Source organism: Histomonas meleagridis, assembly GCF_020186115.1.
Source record: "Histomonas meleagridis strain 2922-C6/04-10x chromosome Unknown scaffold_61, whole genome shotgun sequence".
In the NCBI taxonomy this organism is placed as follows: domain Eukaryota; phylum Parabasalia; order Tritrichomonadida; family Dientamoebidae; genus Histomonas; species Histomonas meleagridis.
This window is the reverse complement of record NW_027150931.1, coordinates 3,026,060-3,048,896: the sequence shown is the minus strand read 5'-3', so window position 1 is coordinate 3,048,896 and position 22,837 is coordinate 3,026,060. Positions and strand designations below refer to the sequence as shown.

At 30.5% G+C, this 22,837-nt stretch overlaps 8 protein-coding genes across 8 annotated transcripts; 3 read left to right on the top strand and 5 right to left on the bottom strand.

Moving 5' to 3' along the window:
• Window positions 1–4,567: 4,567 nt before the first annotated feature.
• Window positions 4,568–6,031, bottom strand: GO595_010942 (uncharacterized protein; the record flags this gene model as incomplete). Its single annotated transcript, XM_067913676.1, has 1 exon — window positions 4,568–6,031. The coding sequence occupies one exon, from the start codon at window positions 6,029–6,031 to the stop codon at window positions 4,568–4,570; it is 1,464 nt and encodes a 487-aa protein (XP_067769680.1).
• A 1,763-nt stretch (window positions 6,032–7,794) lies between these two features.
• Window positions 7,795–9,027, top strand: GO595_010941 (leucine-rich repeat domain-containing protein; the record flags this gene model as incomplete). Its single annotated transcript, XM_067913675.1, has 1 exon — window positions 7,795–9,027. The coding sequence occupies one exon, from the start codon at window positions 7,795–7,797 to the stop codon at window positions 9,025–9,027; it is 1,233 nt and encodes a 410-aa protein (XP_067769679.1).
• Window positions 9,028–9,673: 646 nt separating this feature from the next.
• GO595_010940 (uncharacterized protein) lies at window positions 9,674–10,732 on the bottom strand (the record flags this gene model as incomplete). The annotated part of the gene is made up of 1 exon (XM_067913674.1): window positions 9,674–10,732. One exon carries the CDS (start codon window positions 10,730–10,732, stop codon window positions 9,674–9,676), a length of 1,059 nt encoding a protein of 352 aa, XP_067769678.1.
• A 996-nt stretch (window positions 10,733–11,728) lies between these two features.
• GO595_010939 (V-type proton ATPase catalytic subunit A) lies at window positions 11,729–13,570 on the bottom strand (the record flags this gene model as incomplete). The annotated part of the gene is made up of 1 exon (XM_067913673.1): window positions 11,729–13,570. One exon carries the CDS (start codon window positions 13,568–13,570, stop codon window positions 11,729–11,731), a length of 1,842 nt encoding a protein of 613 aa, XP_067769677.1.
• Window positions 13,571–14,052: 482 nt separating this feature from the next.
• GO595_010938 (small GTP-binding protein) lies at window positions 14,053–14,667 on the top strand (the record flags this gene model as incomplete). Its single annotated transcript, XM_067913672.1, has 1 exon — window positions 14,053–14,667. The coding sequence occupies one exon, from the start codon at window positions 14,053–14,055 to the stop codon at window positions 14,665–14,667; it is 615 nt and encodes a 204-aa protein (XP_067769676.1).
• Window positions 14,668–14,800: 133 nt separating this feature from the next.
• On the top strand, window positions 14,801–16,120 carry GO595_010937 (uncharacterized protein; the record flags this gene model as incomplete). Its single annotated transcript, XM_067913671.1, has 1 exon — window positions 14,801–16,120. One exon carries the CDS (start codon window positions 14,801–14,803, stop codon window positions 16,118–16,120), a length of 1,320 nt encoding a protein of 439 aa, XP_067769675.1.
• A 17-nt stretch (window positions 16,121–16,137) lies between these two features.
• GO595_010936 (ribosomal protein L40-like) lies at window positions 16,138–16,539 on the bottom strand (the record flags this gene model as incomplete). Its single annotated transcript, XM_067913670.1, has 1 exon — window positions 16,138–16,539. One exon carries the CDS (start codon window positions 16,537–16,539, stop codon window positions 16,138–16,140), a length of 402 nt encoding a protein of 133 aa, XP_067769674.1.
• Window positions 16,540–18,119: 1,580 nt separating this feature from the next.
• GO595_010935 (MatE family protein) lies at window positions 18,120–19,718 on the bottom strand (the record flags this gene model as incomplete). The annotated part of the gene is made up of 1 exon (XM_067913669.1): window positions 18,120–19,718. The coding sequence occupies one exon, from the start codon at window positions 19,716–19,718 to the stop codon at window positions 18,120–18,122; it is 1,599 nt and encodes a 532-aa protein (XP_067769673.1).
• Window positions 19,719–22,837: the final 3,119 nt, after the last annotated feature.

Here is a 22,837-nt window from a genome sequence, read left to right as displayed (position 1 = left end):
TTGATTTTATCTTTTATCTTTTTGCTTTTAAAAAATTTTTGTTCAATTAAATCTTTTTTACTAAATAAAGGCCATAAAAAATATCGAAGTGAAAATTTTTGTTTAATTTTTATTTTTATATTTTTCACAAAATGTTTCTCAACTTTTGATAATTCAACCAAAACACTTACTATTTCCAATTCAGCAGATTATGATAATAGAATGTTGTATAAAAATGAAACAATTCATCTTATTATTGGAGGTTCCATCACTGTAATTGCAGATAATTGTTTTTCTGAGTGGAATCATTTGGAAAGTATAAAAATGAATGAATCAATCACTGCAATTGGAAATTCTGCATTTTATTCATGTTCTAATTTGAAAATAGTTTTTATTGGAGAAAATGTAACAACAATTGGAACTTCTGCATTTTTATATTGCACATCATTAGTAAATATTACAATTCCAAACAAAGTAACAGAAATTGGAAATTCTGCATTTTATTCATGTTCTAATTTGAAAATAGTTTTTATTGGAGAAAATGTGGAAAGAATTGGAACTTCTGCATTTTCAGATTGCACATCATTAGTAAATATTACAATTCCAAATAAAGTAACAACAATCGGAATTAATGCATTTTCATATTGCAGATCATTAGTAAATATTACAATTCCAAACAAAGTAATAGAAATTGGAAATTCTGCATTTTATTCATGTTCTAATTTGAAAATAGTTTTTATTGGAGAAAATGTAGAAAGAATTGGAAATTTTGCATTCTATAATTGCACATCATTAATAAATATTAAAATTCCAAACAAAGTAATAGAAATTGGAAATTATGCATTTTATTCATGTTCTAATTTGAAAATAGTTTTTATTGGAGAAAACACAAATGCAATTGGCATTAATGCATTTAGTTCATGTACAAAACTTAAATTCATTCATGTTTCGAATGAAAATTTATATTTTGCCAATTATCAAAATGATGGAATTTTATATGATAAACAAATCAATAGAATAAATATTTATCCATCAGGAAATTTAAATGTTAAATTTGAAGTTCCATTTTCAGTAAAAGAAATTGGAAGTTATTCATTTGTTTCATGTCTTAATTTAGAAACGATTTATATTGGAGAAAATGTTACTTCAATTGAAGCAAATGCATTTTCATCATGCGATAAACTCAAATGCATTTATTACTTTGGAGAAACAGAACCAACAAATTCATCAAATACATTTATAGATGTAGCAGCAGAAATTGTCATGACAACAAATTCATATAATGGATCAACATTTGGCGGATTAAATGTGGCCAAAGGAACAATAATAAATGAATGCGCCTTATTAACAAATACATTTCCTAAGTCAAATACATATACTAAATCGAATACATTAACGAAATCTAATGCATTTACGAATTCATATGAAATTTCATTTGTTGTTTCGAATTCATTTACTTTTTCATATTCGAATGGTATAACATTAACGAATACAATAACATTAACACAATCACTATCTATTACGCAAACAATAAGTATTTATAATTCGACGTATTCGAATTCATTTTCTGTTTCTATTTTTAATTCTGTATTAACATATGTTTTGAGTGAATTTATTTATTACGAATATACTGTTGTTGTGTATTCGACTTATTATTACATATATTATAGTAATTTCTTATTATCAAAATGAAAATATTAATGATGATAATAAAAACACAATTATAATTATAAGTGTTTGCGTTGCAATTGTCGTAATTGTAATAATTGCAATACTTATCATAGTTTTGATGCGAATTCATAATAAAAAACAAATAAGTATTGAACAAGAAGCAAAAAGTTTCGAAGAAAATGAAAATGTAAAAGAAAATACATTTGCAATGGGAACATCAACAAATAATATTGATGAAGATCCATTTGCGGATGATTTTAAAGAAGAAAAATTCATTAATCACATTTAGCATAAAAACATTTGCTTATTAATTAAGTAAAAATTCGGTAAAATTTAAATTTAAGAGTTGAATAGTATTTTTATAATGAGATTTGTTGTGTTTAACATTTCAAGAAATTTATGATGTAATTGGATATCACTGATAACATGTTAGAAATGGAAATCAAATTGATAACACAAAATCAGAATTTCAACTACAATTTTGATAAAGATTTAAATTTATTATGATGAATTTATTAATAAATTATCTTCTCAATATAACTTTATAATAATGAATATTTCTGAAGATATTTTTGTTTTAGATCATTTTACGGTTTTGACATTCCGCCGGCGGAAGATGTACACCTTTGCGAACATAAATTCATCCGAAAAAAAATTTAAATTAAATGCTTTGAAAGAAAATTTACAAATATATTTATTATTTATTAGAATCTATGTTTTCACATAATGGCTGTTGCAAAACTTTGCTTACGAAATCATTAACTTGAGCTAACAATGATGAGTAATATATTTGGATATGCTCTGCTTCATCTGTTAATTTTTTATCTTTAATTGATATACTTTTCGATATTTTCAAAATAATACTTATTGATGTTAAAATTGCGATCATATCAGGTGCAAACGATGAAATTTGTTTACAAGTCTTAAAAATAGCAATAATTATATTAAGAAAAGTAAAAGAATTTGAAGCCAAAAACAAAAAATTTTCTTTTTGTGACAACTTTGAATCAAATTCTTTAAGAACATTTAATACTGAAGAAGAATAAGAAATCAATGATAAAATTGAATTTTCAGATTCTTTATAATATGATTTTAATATATTTATACAATTTAATATATCATTTGGAAATATATTTAATATTTCAAATGTTTGTTGATATAAAGAAGAATTATTATTCTTTAAAATATTTAACAATTTTTCCTTTTCATTTAATATTTTATTTAAATTATCAATTAATTTTAAAATGTTTTCAATATTACCATAAATAATTGGCGGTGTATCTATTTGTATCTTTTGTATTTCTATTAAATGCGAATATATATTTTTAAGTTCTTCTTGATAACCTTCATTAATAAGTTTATTAATTGGATATGATAAAATATTTAATAATGTTTCCGATCGATTATATATAATTGAAAAAATAGTTAAATAAAATTGATTTAACCATTTTTCAAATTGTTTTAATGATTTTTGTAGTTTTTCAAAATATGTAAATAATAATTGTTTTCTTTCAGTGTCAATAGTGTTTACTATTAATTTATTTAATGAACGTATTAATAAATGAAATGAACAAAAATATTTATTTTGAATTTCATCAAAACTTAAATTTTTGTTTTTAATTTCTTTTAATTTTTCGATTTCATTAAATAATTCTTTTTCTGATCCTTCATTATTAATAATATTTGACATTTCAATTACAATTTTCATAATTTCATTACATAAATTTTGATTTATTATTGTGATATTTTTTAGTAAATTTAAAAGTGTTTTTTCTGTGAAATTAAAATCAGATGAAATAATTGAAATAAATCGTATAAATGATGGTAATATTATCGTTGAAATTTCGGTATCAATTTCATATGTTTGAAGTGTTGACATTAATGTATTATAAATTGATATGTATTCATTTCCATAACTTTCTACTTTATGTTTAAACAAAGAAAATATTTCTTGTGATATTTGAATATGTTTATTAATTTCAGTTTTATCTAAATATGATTGTGATAATGTTTCTGTGATATATGAAATATCTTTAGAAACATTTTGTAAAATTATATTATTCAGCATTTGAAGTGAAATCCTAAAAAAGATTGTGGATGATAAAAAATCAACTCGAACATGCTCAGCAAGCATAATAATCTCATTAAAAATATCAAAAGCACATTTGGATAATAAAATATGATTGGAAGATTTAACCGTTAAAAGAAGTTTTTCTAAATTTGAAATTTTTTGGATCCATAACTTAAAAGCTTGAAATTTTTTTGGGTCTTTATGAATAATATCGACGTCTGCGACAAGGAAAATAAGTTCTATTTCAAGCTTATCAATTGCTGTTAATGTAATGGAAATTTTGGTGGTGATTTCATCAATAGATTCTTGATCAGGAAGTTTTGAAATTAAAATGTTTCTTTCATTTTCAATAAATTCCTTGATTTGAACGAATTTATTATGGATGTTCTTTGCTTTTTCTTCAAGAGTTCCTAAAAAACGAACCATTGTTGTTGATGTAATCGAAATAAAATATGGAATAAATGAATTAAACTCATTTAATTCCTCAATTGCTTCATGTAATTCATTTTGTTGTTCTTGAGATAATATAATTTGATTTTCCATCATAGTTATGAAAAATGAAGATAATTGAACAATACGACAATAAATTTGTTTGATTTTCTTTTGTGGTTCAGTAGCTGTCAAAGGAATGATTACAATAAACTCCTTTAATAAATCACAAATATTTGATATCATTTCATATGCGTTTTCAATTATTTCTTCTTTTTCATCAATACGAATTTTACAAAATTCTTCGTTTGCAAACGAATCGTTTAAATTGATGTTGGGAAACTTCGAAATCGCTTGTACGTAACTTTTGAAGTTTCTCATTTTCCATTCAAACAAAGTAAGTCAATTTTGTTTTATTTACATCTTAACGTTCCCAATTGACCTGTTGTTTTCCATGTTTTTCTTGGGCATTTTCATTGATGATCTTGTAGACAACAGAACCTGACTTCCTCTCATTGAGGAACTTGATATACTTTTCTTATGTGCAGTTGCTTGATGAATTTCCGTATTACTCAACTTAATATGTGCAAGTTGATCTTCATAAGGTTTTCCATCCCAAAGAAATGCAGCTCCTTTCCGTGATTTGTACTCTACAAGTGCTAACATTAACTTCTTTTCTATTCTTGGAAGAAGTGATTTGATTCTTCTGCACATTTGTTCATTCTTCGCAACTTGTTTTTGATCTATTGGCTTCTTTTGGTTCTTAGGATCCTTTGTCTTTTTATTTTCTTCCATTAATTGCTCATTTTGTTGAACAAGATCTTCTCTTTGTTTAATCAATTCTATTACTGGCTTAAGTTCTTTAGCTTTTTGGCTAAGTGTTTCATATCTTTGATCTAACCAATCATAGAAATCATTAATGTTTTCTGGATCAATTGGATTTTCTTCAATTTCTTCTTCTGAAAGGTGAAGCTCCTTTTCGAGTTTACTTATTTCTTCTTGTTGTGTTTTAATGATTTGTGGGAGCTTGGATTCGCGTAAACCTTTCAAATCGTTAATTAAAGTGTCAATTTTGCTTAACGTCTTTTTGCCAACGGTTTTTAACGTTTTCACAAATGAATCTCTTTCCTTCTGTGGGATATCAAGGATGTTCCAAAGCTTTTGTAATGTCTTAAGCTTATCCTGATATTCAGCTTGATATTGTTCACGAGTTTGAAGAAGTATGTCTTTATGGTCATGTAATTCATTTATGCTTTGAACAGAAACTTTTTTCTGTGTTAAGATTGTTAATATTGATGGTGGTATTTCTTCTTCAATTTCTCGTGATATACTTCGGATCTCTTTCTCAAGTGTTTGGAATTGATTCTTACGAGTTGAAATTTCAGAATTTAATTGACTTATTTTGGCCTCATAACGACTCAAACGCTCTTTGCTAAAGTCAGATTTGCCAATTTCCTTGAACTCACCTCTATCTTCAATTTCAAGTTGATCAAATAGTTCATTAATTTGTTTTTGCACGGATTTAAATTTGTCAAGCATCTCAGCATGTTGCTTAATGAACATAGAGTATTCATTGTTTAGGTTAGAAAGTGATTCTTTGATTGTTAATGTAAGGCATTTTGAAACTTTTGCTTTTACAGCTTCTTCTGAAAGACCAAATGCTTGAAGTGCTTGCTTATATTCATCTCTTTTCTCAGAAACTTGGTTTTTCATTTGTTCATATGTTTGTGAGAGCTGATTTTGATAATCTTCTATTGCTGATTGAATTACTTTTGAAAGTTTTTCTTTTTCCTGAAGAATTTCCTCTTCGCTATAGCCTATCGACTGCCATATTGAGCTAATATTTTCTTGTTCAGCTGGTTGTAATGCGCTTAAATACATTAAATGTGAAAATTAAACGTACCGAACCGCTCGTTGTACGTTATACTCTTTTGAAATACGTTTAGCATGATATCACAACAGTTTGATGAAAAATACTGTGCTTGATGTTCATATTGGCACGCCAAATGATGAAAAACATCCAATAACTTCTCTCTGAGACAAAATCAAACAAGTAAACTTCTTTTAAGGGTATACTCGAACGACGATCAATGTTAACTTTTTGAATACTTGGGAAAAATCTTTGTTTTTTAAAATATCTTATATTTAATTGAATTTTTATTGACAGCAATTTGATATTCATTCCATAATTGAGTGTAATCCAATATATTATGTCATTTTTATAAGTTTATTATCAATTGTTCAAGTAATAAAAAAAATTTATATATTAGTTTATACCAGTGAATCAGTATATTAAAAGATATTATCGGATCAAAAAAAAAGATGAACGATCAATATTTGAAATAAATTGAATGTATCGTCTTTCCCGATAGATTTTGATTGATTTTTGATCGGACAAAGAGTAATTTCTTATTGTAAAAAAACCATAGAGAATTTGAATGAAAATGGACTCCTCTCAAATTGAGGAATCTGCCAAGAAATTTTTGTATTAAAATATCAAAAATATATGGATAAAAAAAGTGAAATTTAGAACTCCATGAAAAAAATCTTAAAATTTGCTTGCATTTCCAGAAATATTCAAACGAAGGGTAATTAAATCATATATGTAATTTTTTATAAACTCTATTGAGATGAAGTGGATCATTTGGATTTAGGATGATTTTTGGTTCGAACATTAATCAAAATTTTTACAACTGAATGTGAAATAAAAATCAATAAAACTTTTATGAAAATTAGAATATGTAATGCCCTTCTAAATTCTATTGAAATGAGAAAAAACTATTCAATATTTATTTTAAAACACATTCTGCAGTTTTAGGTAAAAAATTATATACTATAAATGATCCAACATTTTTTTACCTACACAACAGTTATTCTCAATATATAATAATATTAGAAAAGGGATATATCTATAGTTTTCCGGAAATTACTTTTTGTTCTTGGAAATAAATTATGTAATGAGAAATTTTGGATTTTTTCCAAAAAATCTTCGATTTTTTCAAGTAAACCTCAGAAAAATTAACGTACAAAATTTTAAAACAATCGAATTGTTTTTGACCCTTGATTGTCAAAAATTTAAACCGTCGTTTTTCAATTTAAATTGGTCGCGTTTTAGGGGGGCTTGAAATGAAAGAAGCGAAGAATGAATTTCACCTCCGCTCGATGACGAAATTCAAAAAGAAAAAGAAGAGCACTCTAATAACGACCGTTAGGGTTTATCTATTTTAAAACAACATTATCTTTTGCTATACAGCCTTCTTCAAAGTACTTCCAGTTCTCTCTTTTGGAACTTGATCTCTTCAATATTGGGTTGGCATCCCTTACAACCTTTTGAAAAATTTATTTCAGCTTTCTTACTTTTTTCAGGTTGAATGACTTTCACCTTAATAACTTATGCAGCTATTACCAGGTGCACATTTAAAACGTTTGACACAATTAATACTGCACAAAAAAAACTCGGTCAATTCTTATTTTCAAATTCCGAAAACAATGCAAGGAACACCTCAACATATAAAAGAAATTCTTATGTTTCCAACACTTGCTTTCATGTTAACATAAAACATTTTCTACATCTTTTTAATTTTACTGGATTATTCGATCTTTTCTATTCGCATATAAAACGCTCTTTACACAACACAATATCAATGCCATCACAGGGGCTTCAGGTTAAAGCAAATTATTTTGATACATTTTTATCAAATCATGATTATAAAATTCTTAAGATTTCATACTATAGTTGCAACGCAATCCCAAATTTCTTTTCTCTCTTTTTATGCATTTTAGTATTAATAATTTTATTGTATATAAATTATTTCTCGGAAAACGAATTTAAGCCAAAATCTGTTGAAACGAATTTTTTCTCATTTCTTTTTATATCATTTTTTGCTCAAACATTTCAGAAATATATTAATGCCAATGAAACACTTTTAATATACAATGAAAAAGACTTTTGGAGTGATCACTCTAACACAACTGTTAGTGTTATCATAGATCTAAATTCATCAATTCCAAGCGGTGAATTCGGTTCATGGCCTCTTCTGACTTATGTTTACATCGGCGACTTAGTTACGTCAATTGGAGGCTATGCGTTTTCATATTGCTCTAATTTGGAGACAGTTATAATTGGCGAAAACGTAAAAAAAATTGGAGGTTCTGCTTTTATATCATGTACAAAGTTATTGAACATCACAATTCCTTCTTCAGTTACTTTAATTGGAGGCTCTGCATTTTTCAATTGCTCTCGTTTGGAAACAGTTATACTTGGCGAAAGCATAAAAGAAATTGAAGATTCTGCTTTTGCATTTTGTTCAAATCTAAAATGTATTTACTTTTACGGAATATCAGAACCAAGTATTGGACAAAATGCTTTCTCTAATGTTTCGGCACCAGTAATTGTATTGATTGAATATAAAGATAAATTTTTAGGAAGTTTAGCTGTCAGCAATGATACAACTGTTGATGGCTGCGCGCCGATGCCGACGCTTCCATTCACGCAGTCGAACACGTTCTCTACTTCGAACACGTTCGCTGCTTCACTTCGCGGAGATATTTCGCAGACGTTTTCGTTTACATTGACAGTTACTTTGTCTGTTTCATATTCGCTGACGTATTCTGCGCTTGGCACGCAAACGCTTTCGTATTATTTGAGTAATTCGATGATAACTTATGTTGAAACGAATTTCATATACTACAGTTACACAGTCATTGTATATTCGACATATTATAGCTATTACTCGAACTTCTTCACGTATGTGTATCTGAGTCCAAGTGATGCATCGGGCGGAATGACAACTGCGGCGCTGATCGGAATAATCTGCGGCGCCGTCGCATTCGTTTTGATTGTCGTCGCAGCTGTTACGTTTTTTGGGGAAAAGTAATAACAGAAAGGAAAAGTCGAGCGTGAAGCTGCAGTTTAAGGAGACAACGACGTCAACGACAAAGCAGTACGACGATGTCGACAGCATAGTGGAAGAGCTCGCGAAAGAAGACGAAGACAATTGGATATGACGAAATTGTTGAGTAAAATATTTCATTTTTTATGTGAAAGAATTTGATTATCCATTTTAGGGATACGTAATAGCATATAAATAGATGTAGACAAATTTAGAGTAAGATATAATGATTTTAAATTTATAAACGTTACAATACTTTTTATAAGCAAAACATTAATATAAGGAATAACAAATCAATTCCCTTGATAAACTAGAATTCACAAGCAATATAATGAAAAGTTTGAATAGAATTTATTTGGTATCTATTTTTGAATGATGTCTTGAAGTAATGTTTCGTTCAACCACATTAGTTAATCTATATCTTGATGTCGTTCGTTCCTAATTTATGTTCTAAATTCCACGAATAAAAGCTCTTTCTTTAGTAAATACACCATTATATTGATTTCCACAATAAAAAATTTTTATGCAAAAATACTTTCGGAATTTTATTCACATGTAACATAAAACACAAAAACATTTAGGCGAATATGTAATGTTTTAACAATTGGAAAAACTCATATTAAAGAAACGTTTAATTATTGCTCTTACTGCTTCCAACAAACACAACTGTTGCCTGATTAATTTTCTTTCTATTCAAACAATGGTGGACTATTATTGCAACAAATCCTCCGACTAAGCACAAAGCAATAATGACGCCAACAATTGCTTGAACATATACCTTTGGTTGCTTCCACTTATAATGACTATGTGCCCAGCAACCGTTTGTTATAACGGTCTCCAAATCGGCGAAATCGTTTTCGTTAATCTCAGAAAAAGTGGAATTGTTCATTGACAAAACGTTGTTGATGTCATCAGTTAAATCTGCGCTACTTCCTTTGTCAAACTTGCAATTTTCGACAATTATCTTTGCGTCATTAAGGTAGAAGTACTTAGTGCATTCACATTTATAGAAAACTACAGATTGATATGATTGAACATAGTTAGAAACGGTTATGAGATATGAGTCTGACTTGCAATTAATGATGTTAGAGTAGTTAAATGGAGAGTTTGGTTGGATGTTGACAAATGATGCAATTGCATTCTTTGATACAACATTAGAGAGTGTTATATGTGAAATATTAAGCCAATGAGTAGGTTGGAGTGAAAACGCTGCACTGTTTGTGAGACTTATGGATGTGAAGTTGGATGATTTAATGACAATATCTCTGGCACTTGTAAAGAGTACTGATGTACTTGTTGAATTATCCTTCTCTTCGAAGTCATCGAAGTAGCTGCCTTCGATTGAAATGTTTGTGGTAATATCAGGAGCAAAAATTGCTGCACCATATGGAGCAAAACAATTATTAAAGCAGCCTTGTGTGAAATTAAGATGAGGTATAATAGAGTAAATAGCACCACCCTTAATATTAGAAGAACAATTGCTGAATGAACTGAAATTGCAAAACATATAAGTATCAGAAATAACAAAGATAGCACCTCCAGAAGAATCAGAGTGGCAATTGGTAAATGTCATTTCGGTAACAAGTATTTCGCTTTTATCTGAAAGAATTGTTTGCTCGTTATCTATATCAATTCTTAAAAGTTCATATGTGCTTTCTATATGAATTGGGGATGATAAAAATGATTGCATTGAGCTTCTTGAAAATATGGCTTTACCTCTAAACAGAGTTGATGAATAAAATGGACTTAAGAAATAAGATAAGCGAGATGAATCAAGTTTGAAGCTAGTTCTGGAGTGCGACGAAGCAGCATGGATAAATGGTGATGAAGACAACGAAGATAGCACCAAAGATGCAAGCGTCGTATTCAACATTTTTGGATTTCAAGAAAACCACCAAAACCGCCCCGCTTTCAATGCGCAACTGTCAGTGAGTTATTTGAATTAGGGGCCGTTTATTTAAACAAAAGTGCTAATGAAGACTTTCTCAATAAGTTGTGATTGAATTAAAAATGAACGTCTAAACCTATGAGTTCACACAGCCAGTTATCCTCTCAAATAGCAAAGGGGGCTCAAAATTTCTTGCAAATATTTGTGAAATCAAATTTGGAAATATGGTTTCCAGACTTATGGAAATTTATAGTTGCCTTATTTTTTTTTTAAAACTTTGGGGTTGAGAACACACGCTAGTAACCAGTCTTCTTCGAGAAGTCTATTTTCTAGAACCTGAAAGTTATGACATTCAACTTATACCAAGACACAAATCTTCAATATTTATAATTCTTTTAGTCATCGGAGTTGTCATTTTCTTCTTTGGTAAAAATAAAAGCAAAAGCAAAAAAGAATTTTCGAGTCAACTTACAGAAAGTCAAAACGCATATTGTTAAAGATTTCAATGAATATGTTGTATATGAAGAAGATCAATGGCTTTAAGGCGTTGCTTGTTTCATAATGAAACATCTGAGCACAAAATTTAATAAAAATTTCGCATAATAATTCATGTTTCGAAAGTTTTTCATGAAAGTCTTTATGTTCGTTATCTTTGATCCATCAAATCCGTTTTAAATTCGTATAAACCAATTCCAATAATTTTTAATTGGATCCATAACACAAAATATCACTGTAAAATAAAAATGCTTCAAATCGTTAAAACAATTTCAATTTCTTTAAAGACGGTTTATTTAATCTTTAGTCTGTAAATGCTCTGAATCTATCTTCGATTTCGTTGTACAATTGCTTATAGTGGTCGACACATTTCTCTTCTCCGTCTTTAGGATCCACGAATTTCATTTGGATCAGCTTTTGTATCTGTGGTGCCAAGAAGTTCGCTATTGATTCGTATGTCACTCTTTTCTCTCCTGACGCCGCCTCATTGAGTTCGTGTTTCGCCAAGTCGTAGAAGTGCAGCATGTTCTTCAGCATCCAGAATGTCTTCCACATCGGCGACACTTTATCGTACGGCGTGTAGCTGTTTTGCTGCAAGAAGTCCTCTCGAATCATTCTCGCGACTTCCAGTGTCAACTTGTCGGGTTCCGCCAACGAGTCCTTGCCGACCAATTGCACAATTTCCTGCAGCTCTTGTTCCTCCTGAAGCAGTTGTCTCACTTCAGTTCTTAACGATGGGAAATCGGGATCAAACGACACGAAGTATGGCCTCAACACGTCGTCGTACTTCGAATATGATAATGTCCACGAGACAGAAGGGAAGTGTTTCCTTTGCGCAAGCTTCTTATCGAGTCCCCAGAACACTTGCACGACTTGCAGTGTGGCTGTGGTCACTGGATCGCCGGCGATATCACCGCCAGGTGGAGACACAGCGCCGACAACAGTAACTGATCCTTCGCGTCCAGGGTTACCAATTGTGCGCACTTTGCCTGCGCGCTCGTAAAATGAGTCCAAACGAGCGCCCAAGTACGCAGGGAAGCCCGAGTCTGCAGGCATTTCGGCCAAACGACCGGAGATTTCACGTAACGCTTCGGCCCAACGCGATGAAGAGTCCGCAAGCATTGTCATGTTGTAGCCCATATCTCTGTAGTATTCGGCTAATGTGATGCCGGTGTAGATGGAGGCTTCACGTGCGGCAACGGGCATGTTCGAAGTGTTCGCAACAAGACATGTGCGGTCCATAATTGGATGCTCGACGCCATTAAGTTCGCAGGTGAGTTCGGGGAACTCCATAAGTACTTCGGCCATTTCGTTTCCGCGTTCGCCACAGCCGACATAGATAATACCATTGGAGTTGGAGTATTTGGATAACGCTTGTGAGATAACTGTCTTGCCACAGCCGAAGGCTCCGGGAATTGCACATGTACCACCTTGGACAACTGGAAATAGACAGTCGAGAACACGCTGGCCAGTGATAAGTGGATACGTACCGTTCAATTTAGATGCAAATGGGCGTGGAGTACGAACTGGCCATTCTTGGAGCATTGGATATTCACGTTCTTTGCCATCAAACTCAATGCAGACAATTGGCTCTTTGACTGTGTATGAACCGGATTGTGCAAGCCATTTGAGTGTTCCATGTGCTTTAGGTGGTAACATAATTTGATGACGAATTAATGAAGTTTCTTGAACATAACCTACAATGTCACCGCCTGTTAAAGGATCACCAACTTTAAGTTTGTCATTAGGTACAAATGGCCATTGACGATCCATATTTAAGGCTACTGCATCAACACCACGTGGAATAAAAACACTTCCACTCTTTTCACTGATATCTTTAAGTGGACGTTGAATACCATCATAAATGTTTGTCATAAGTCCAGGACCTAATAAAACAGAAAGTGGCTTTCCAGTACCTGTAACAGGATCGCCAACTGTAAGACCTGAAGTTTCTTCGTATACTTGAATTGTAGCTGTATCGTGTTCTAATTGAATGATTTCTCCTACTAATTTTTCTTTACCAACACGAACTAATTCATACATTGCGGCACCAGTCATCTTCTCTGCAATAACGACGGGACCACTAATCGAGTAGATGGACCCACAGAGCTGTTCTTGGCGATTTGCTTCGACTGTTGTAAACATTTAAAATGGTTTTGCTTATCAACGACGGTTATAAAGAAATGTTATGTAAAAAATGATAAACTTAACGATCTCCAATTGGTTTTGCATAAAAGAATTCATTTCTATAAAATAAAAACAAAACAAAATACTCATTGTACATATTTTAAATATTTTAATATTTGTAATAACATATTATCGATTAATTATAAAATTTAAAAAAAAACAATTTGCAATTTAATTGATTAATAATTATTTAGCTACTATTTAAATTAATTTGACTAACTAACATATAAGTAATTTAAAAAACTATTAAATGATATTATTTTTTAATAATGATAGACTCATTAAATGAAGCTATCTTTATAATTAGTATAAATTTGACATCGAACCCAAAATTTGTATGGGAGTAAACCCCAAACCGATCACAACTGATTCCTATCGGGGATTGAAAAAACATTTGCATTTGAATGTAAGTTGGGGGTTACCATGTACCACAATTCATTATGGACGAAAACGAGGTCAAAGTAGTTCTTCTTGGTCAGTCAGCAGTCGGAAAGACATGTATTGTTTCATACCTCATAAATGGAAAGTATGATGATTCTGCTTCACCAACTTTAGGTGCTTCATATGCTTCTAAAACTCTTGATGTTGATGGAAAGAAAGTTTCTCTTCAAATTTGGGATACAGCAGGTCAAGAGAGATTCCGTGTTTTAGCTCCTATGTACTATCGTGGTGCTCAAGCAGCTATTCTTTGTTATTCAATTATTGACGAATCTACTTTCACAGAAATTGATTACTGGTCAAGTAACTTAAAGGAAAATGCTGGCCCAGATGTAGAACTTTTCCTCGTTGGAAACAAATGTGATCTTGAAAAAGATCGTATCATCTCTGAAGAACAAGGTAATGCAAAAGCTTCATCAATAGGCGCACAGTTCTTTGAAACATCTGCTTTAACAGGTTCTGGTATTGAAGATCTTTTCACAACAATTTCCAAAAAATGTCTTGAAAATATGAATGAACCAAATGGAGGTGCATCAACAGGCGATGATGACAAACCAAAGACAGCTGATTTAGCAAAATCTGAACCTAGTTCACAAAAGAAGAAGTTCAAGTGCTAAAAATTAATCGTTTAATCAAACTTACAATAGCTAAAAATCACGTGCAAGCATTTTTTATATTGGAATTATTTTGTTTTAATGAGTTTCGATGATATTTTTTCTTCCACGGTTAGATGGAGACCGTTTGTTTCATATGAAAACAGAAGAAGAATTCCTTGAATTTCAAAATCAACTTGCTGATTTAGGTCAAGAAGTTGCTATACTAAACGAAAAGCTTGAGCGTTTAGAATCTGAGAGTGGTAAACTTACAAAATTAAAATTAGAATTACAACAATGTGAAATCAATAGGGAAAAATTAAAAAAAACTCATGAAGATACAGTAAAATCAATCAAAGAACAAATCGCTCAAAAAAGAAAACAAGCTCAAGAAGAAGCAGAAGCAAAGCAACAAGAAGTTCCGAACAAAATTAATGAAATCAACAAAAAAATAAATGAAGCAATTAAGCAAACTAAAGAAAAACAAGACCTTATTGCTCAACTTCAATCCCAAATTCAAAATCATGCAGAAAAACTTCGTGAAAAACAACAGCGATATGAATTCTTACAGACAAAAATAGCACAAATTACGCCCTATGCTCGTTTTCTATCGCAATCTCGTTGCCTTCCGATGTATATCGAAGATCTTACAATGAAAGTTTCTACTCTCCATAAGCAAACCATCAATAATCACACATCTTTAGCAGAACTTGATCAAAAAGTCACTGATCTTCATCACTACAATGATACCATTGGTCAAAAAATCAAAGAAAGAGCTTCACAAGTCCAACAACTTCAAACAGAACATCAATCAATTCTTGATCAAATATCTGATTTCAACACAAAAATCCAAAAATCTCAAAACGAAATTGACGAAATACCAGAAAAGCTTAAACAGGCACAAGAGGCATATGATAAAGCACTTATTCAACATGAAGAACGACTTAAAAGCCACAAAATCACAATCAACGAACTGAACACTAAACTTAACGAGAACAAGAAAAAACAAAACGAACTCGAGCAACAAATCGAACGTATCAAAGAGCAAACTGAAAAAGAGAACGAAGAGAACACAAAAAAGATACAAAGTCTTCGAAAAAAACTTGCGAACATTCGAAACAATGGAATTGATGACGAACGTCCATCGATTGATCGGGAACTTCAGCTTCAAATAAACCAACAATTGAACGTGAAGGCAGCGCTTGAAGATAAAACGCAAATGCTTTTGGAGGCTGTTTCGATTGTCGAAGCCGATTTGCGTGAGAAAGACAAGAAATTACAGATTTTAGAGTTCCAGAAAATATTACCTCCGAACTTGTTGGCGAATGAAGAGCTACAGCAGAGAAGAAAGGCTGTGGAGGAACTTGTTTTACAAAATATTCAACTTCGTGATGCATTTATAGATATGACAAATCAGAAATTACGATTAATGGAAGAAAATGACTTGGTGAGAAAAAGAATAAAAGAAACTGAGTAAAAATGAGTTAGTGTTGTTTAATCCTTTCCTGCTTTCTTGGCACGGATCTTCTTGCAATGACCACAGCGCTTATGACGGCATTGTTCAGCACGGGCTGAAAGACGTGCATAGCATTTGCGGCAAATTCTGCGTTGAACGTTTGTCTTTTCAGCAAGAAGACGAAGGGATGGCTCATAGCTATCCTTACCACCGCCACCACGAAGACGGAGAACAAGATGGAGGGTGCTGTCCTTCTGAATGGAATAGTCTTGAAGTGTGTTACCATCTTCTAATTGTTTACCAGCAAAAATCAAACGTTGTTGATCTGGTGGAATTCCTTCCTTGTCTTGGATCTTGGACTTAACATCTTCAATACGATCGGTTGGTTCAACTTCAAGTGTAATGTGCTTTCCTGTGAGTGTCTTGACAAAGATTTGCATCCTGTGAAAGGGTTGGACCAAAACCGCCGTAAAAGGGCACCCCAAAATAACCGAAAGAAGAAACTGACAAATTTAAAATCGTTTTTATTTCTTTCATTAAAGTAACAACAAAAGCACTTCTTATTTGCAAAACTGGAAACGACAAAAACAGAAATTGATGTATATTTATGGATTTATTAAATAAAAATTGACAAGTTATGATTTACATTAAAATTCTTATTTTCGCAAGAATTGTTCTAGATCTTTCCGAAGTGAAACTGACTCGCTAGTGCTTTGTTTGCTTTCTTGTTCATTTGGTTGCAAGTATTGGGAATCCATATTTGGAAGGAAATAACCAAACGAATTAGAAAACAAAGAAAACCCTGAATGAAACAATGGCCCAACCTGAGAGTCAGTTGGATGCGGTGGTTGGAACGTATTACTAACATTTAAATTCGAAAATAAATTCGAATTCTGTTGGTTTGTTGGAACTTGAACAATTGGTGGCGGCAAAATATTTTGGAATGTAGGAGGCTTCAAGTTTATTATTGCTGGAGGAACTCTTTGTGCATTCAAACGTATTTCATTTGGCTGAGGTGTTGAATAAACAGGTTGAGCTTTCTTTTCTTTCTGTTTTGTAGTTTCTACAAAAGTGTATCTTACTTCTTCAAGTTCTGTAATCATAAAAAATTCGAAAATTGACATGGAAAGAGGTAATTGAATATGTGAATTACCATGTTGTGCATAAAGCGCAACTTGAAAGTTGTCTGAATTGCAATTTCCAAGTTGCTGTATGTAATTAGCGATTGATCTTAAATGTGTTCCATTTGTAACTTTAATTCTCTGTAATGGATTTTTTTTGTTCTGCGAAATTCTTTTGTTGTCGACATTTTTTAGGGGAACTATCTTTATGTATTGTTCATCCATTAACCTAAGACCGAGTCGGTTTTGCAGAGTCGCCCCATAACGATAGCTATCATTTGGCGCCAAATTATTTCCACAACATTTCATTATTATTCATTTGAAAACTTCTTCACATTTTCATTATTTTTTTCTTTTATATCTCCTTCAACAATTTCACAATTATTCATTCGATAGCCTCTTCTACAATTTCACTATTTCTTCACTATATAAACTATTAAATATATGTAATTCAATAAAATGAATCAAGACAAAGATTTATATAAATATATCTAATGAATAATTATATAGTGTATAAATGTTTATGTTTAAAATCTTTCATAAAGTGATGTCTCGATATTTTGATTAAAGTCTTCATGTGATATTTCTTTAAGTTTTTCGATATTTATATAACTTCTTCTACAATTTCACTATTTCTTCACTATATAAACTATTAAATATATGTAATTCAATAAAATGAATCAAGACAAAGATTTATATAAATATATCTAATGAATAATTATATAGTGTATAAATGTTTATGTTTAAAATCTTTCATAAAGTGATGTCTCGATATTTTGATTAAAGTCTTCATGTGATATTTCTTTAAGTTTTTCGATATTTATATAACTTCTTCTACAAAACTTTTTGTGAATTTGAAAAAGTTATCTAATTTTATGTTTATTGAACAAATTACTACTCTAAAACTCTTTAATATTTTTCAGCTCAGTATCTTTTTCTGTATCGATTTGATTTTGTGACGATGACGACGTCGAGTTACTTATTTCCTTTAGCTCTGGGTCACCGTCTTCTTCTTCATCTTCTTCGTTATCATTAATTCCTTCGGACTCCTTTGATTTCTTATATATTATATAGAATGAACGCGCAATCCAAATGAACGAAATGACGAATGCTGTCACATAACTTGCCGGATAAGCCCACAGCACTCGCGTTTGGTCATCAGTTGGCACGTAATAAAAGATGAATGCAAAGATAACGATCGTAACAAAGTTATTAATAAAGCTTAAAACTGTTGCTTGTGTACCTTTTTGTAATGCTTGCAAAAACGTTTGAGCATTATATCGAAAAACTTGGAAGATAGCAAACCCATTACAAATGGTGATGATTGAAGAAAATCGAAGATATCCTTCTTCCGTAGAAAATATCATTGCAAGATATCGTGGAATAGACCACGTGAGTATCGACAAAACTGCTGCCCACGATAGGTTCATCCAAAAAGTGTGCATCGTTAACCGCATAAACCGCTTGTATCGGCCGGCAGAATATGCATATGAAGCTGCTGGCAAATATCCCATCGTAAAGCCAACCATAACAGCATTTGATAGGGCTAATATACGAAAACCGGCATTGAAGGCTGACATGACATCATTATAATCTTCTTTAACTCGATCACCTAATAATTTACGAACAAGAATGGAGGGTAAAAGAACTGATAAGTTCGCAATAAGTTGCGAAATACCAACACGTAATGCAGGTAATGTATGTGGACTGAACTTCTTGAGTAACATATTCCATTTTGGTTTGACATTAAAATGACCTGAAAAATACATGAAAACTAACGTAAAACCTGGAATCATTTCAGCTATGATAGTCGCAAGACCTGCTCCAACAATTCCTGTTTTGATACCAAACAAGAATAATGGATTGAGAATTAACATATTACAAACAACAGCGATTAAGTTAACAACACCAAAGAAAAGTGACCTTCCTTCACCTTGCAAACAGCCACCAACTCCTAAAAAAAAGCATGTTGAAAATGTACAAATACAAAGTGGCAGCATATAATCAAAACCTAAGCTAACAACTCTCTCAGAGGCTCCAAACCATCTCCCAGCTGGCTTAAGGCAAGGGATTAAAATACAAGGTACAACAATACCACAAACTATACATATACGCAATAAATCAGCTATAACCTGCCCAGTTTCTTCAGTTTTGTGTAAACCAATAAGAGATGATATCTTTGATGAACCGGCTGTACCAATGAAATAGCCAAAGGCTCTACCAATTCCATCAAAACAATTATATGTTGAAATAGCAGCCATACCATCCGGAACTGCTCTTGAAACCCATATCGTTGTTACAATACCATACAAGGCACCTGTAATTTGAGACAAAAGAGGTCCGATGGACAATTTGAAATCTGTTTTTAAAGCACGATGAGCTCCCAAACGTCTTTCTTCTTTTGTCATATTCTCTGGGTCGAACTGTTTTTTCTTGTCTGTATTTTGAACAAGATTTTTTTCGCTGCTTTCGAGCTCTTCAACTTGGAAATCAGACATAAGAATGGCAAATGACGGTTTGGCCTTTGATAGCTTTTTCAACAATATCGGCCATATCCCTTTCAATTTTCAAAGCGTTGTTTTCTTTCTTATCATTTGACAAACCCGAACTCAAAAAAATTGTTTGAACCATTGAACAATAAAAATTGAGAGATTACGTTTTTGTACGAAAATCGACTTTTTGCATACAAGTTAATCGTCTTTTCCATTCAAAATATTTTTTTATCCATAATTGTAAAGATCTTTGTGCTTCTACCAGACGCTAAACTTTTAAAGGTACGGGAATTTTAATAGTTTTTATACTAATGTCGTCATAACATTGTATTCTTCAGTTTCAGTACTGAATTTTTAAAAATGGACCAATAAACGTCGTAAAATTTAAACGGCCGTTAATAACATTTTTGAAAGAAATTGAATGGTTTATTATACCAAAGTCCAATCTTCCAAAAATAATTTAAAGTTGTAAATTTACAACTGTGATAATTCATAGAATTTTTCTATGCTTTGAAAAATTCGTTTACAACAACTCAACAGAAGCCACGCAAAATAATTTGCGTTATTATCGTATTTGTTAAGTAATTATTTCCAAATAATCAAAAAATTGAGCGTATTATAACTATATTGATTAAATCAATTTCATTTTCATGGTTTTTTGTTTTGTTTAAAAGTTGTTTTTATATTTGAAGTTTTTATATATGATTTTATATTTAATTTTCTCTTATTGATAGTTAATTTTTATTAAAAGTATATCCTTTCATATAGTACAAGTTTTTTATATTAATAATGAATTTAATTAATTTTTTTTTTTTTTTTTTTTCCATGTTATTTTTCGATTTTTAAAACTTCTTTATTTCTTGCATGTAAAAAAGAATCATTTGATGTTGTGAAAATTTTTGGTATTTGTTATGTATCATTGTCTCTTTTTAATTTTTAAGTGTTGTGTATTCTATTTTTATTCATTTATAACTTTTATTCGAATAATGTTTTTTATTTTTGTTTACAGTTATTGTTTGTTACGAAGTTATCTTTTTGTTTCAGGTTTGTCCTGATGATTTTATAGTTATTTGTTGATATTATGACACCTTTATTTATTGGTTCATCCAATTTGGATGTGAAAATACATTTGGAAAATAAAGAAATTGATATTTCTAGATTTAATGCTTATTGATTTTTATTGATGTTTTTTCCTTATATATTCAGGATTCAATGTAAAACTAGGAATAGTGAATTTATTAACTTGTTAAATAATTTCTTGTCGTTAAATTTTCACAAAAACTAAATTGACCTGCATTAATTACTTTAATACTATCAGGTCAAGCCAAACGTTTTCAATGAAGAACAATTAAAAAATGCTTCTTCTTCAATCGTTTGAATTGAGTTTGGAATATTTATATCTTTTAATGAAATACAATTACTAAATGCACAATTTTTTTATTGTTATAATAGAATTTGGTATTTTAATACTTTTTAAGTTATAATACTTATAAAATGTTTCTGTTGAAATAGTTTTTACATTCGAAATTATAATAATTTCTTTTAATTGACAATTTTCAAATAAATTATGCAACAGTCTTTGGAAAATCAAATCGTTCATCTGTTTTACCTTGTATATAATGAAATAATATTTCAATGTTCTTTATCATAAACTATTCCATCATTTTTGTAATTGGAATATTTTGGATTTTTCATTGATATGTTTTTTATTGTAAGTTTTTACATTTCTTAAATGGATTTTCTTCAATTAATGTAACTGATTCAGGTATATAAATACTTCTTAATGAAATACATTCTAAAAATAAACAATTTTCAATTGTGGTCAAAGAATTCTATTGTTTTATATTCTTTAATGATGTGCAAAAAATGCATATTCTTTTATTGTAGTATTATGATTTCTTCTAATGAAATACACCTGCAAAATGAAGATCTTTCAATTGTTGTAACAGAATTTGGAATTACAATGATTGGCAACGATGTGCAATAATCAAATGAATATTGCCAAATTTTTATGATAGATTTCGAAATTGTAACATTCCTTAGTGATGTAGATTTTTGTTTAATCTTTAAATGTTTTTGAAAATTCGTTTTTATTTGTGATAGAAAATGTTTTTGTTGCACCTTCAAATTCTGGTAATATGTGCGTAAAAATAATTTGGAAAATTGTGAGTAATGTGAAAAACCTCCTGATAAATTTTGTGTAATTTGAAAATATTGACTATCAAAATGTTTTGTTTTTGAGAAAACAAGTTTTTTTCATTCATTCAGGGTTTTATGAATGAAATCTCAAGCTCATAACTTCAATTAGCTAATTTAACGCTATTTTTTGATGCTATTTAAGTCGAGTAATCTAAGCTTTTCGTTATACAATTTTAAAAAGATCAATAATGATCTAATTTTAAAATATTTTGTGATGAAAAAGGTAACATAAAAACTTTAATAAAAATATGTTTTTTATATATTTCATTGAGTTTTAACCCAAATTCTATAGGAGGTAATCATTATTGAGTATTATTGGAGGCCGTTTATTAAATTAAGTCGACCGTTAAATTTTCATGGAGAAAGAACAGATACATATTTTATATTCTACATATCTCAAGCAAACAACTTTTCAGCAAAATCACTCAATACTCGCTGTTTTTAGTAGTGGAGAATGTTTTATTATTCCTTTAGAATCAGATCATAATTGTTACAAATATCCAAATTATGCACAAATTTCTTCTTGTTTAAGTCAAGCTATTAAAAGCAGTAAAAGCCAAAGAATTTTATCCAAATATTATAATAAATCTCACACAGCTAAAACATTTTTTTCTAATCCAATTTGCATTGGGACAGTTAAATTCATTATGCCAATTTCTAAAACCAAAGTTGAATATATTTCCGAGAAAGAACAATTAATTATTATAGGAATTCTTTACAAGCAAATTCCTTCGGTTGGAATATATCAAATAACCATGAACTCCATGAATCTTGTATTTGTTGAATCATTATTTTCTGTTTCTGACATTACTTATTCATCTTATATGCATTATTTTGTATCTATTCCACGAAACTCAAACTCATCAGTTCTCTTATTTAAGCCACCACAAGGCTCTACAATATATTCAAACTATGAACATCGTTTA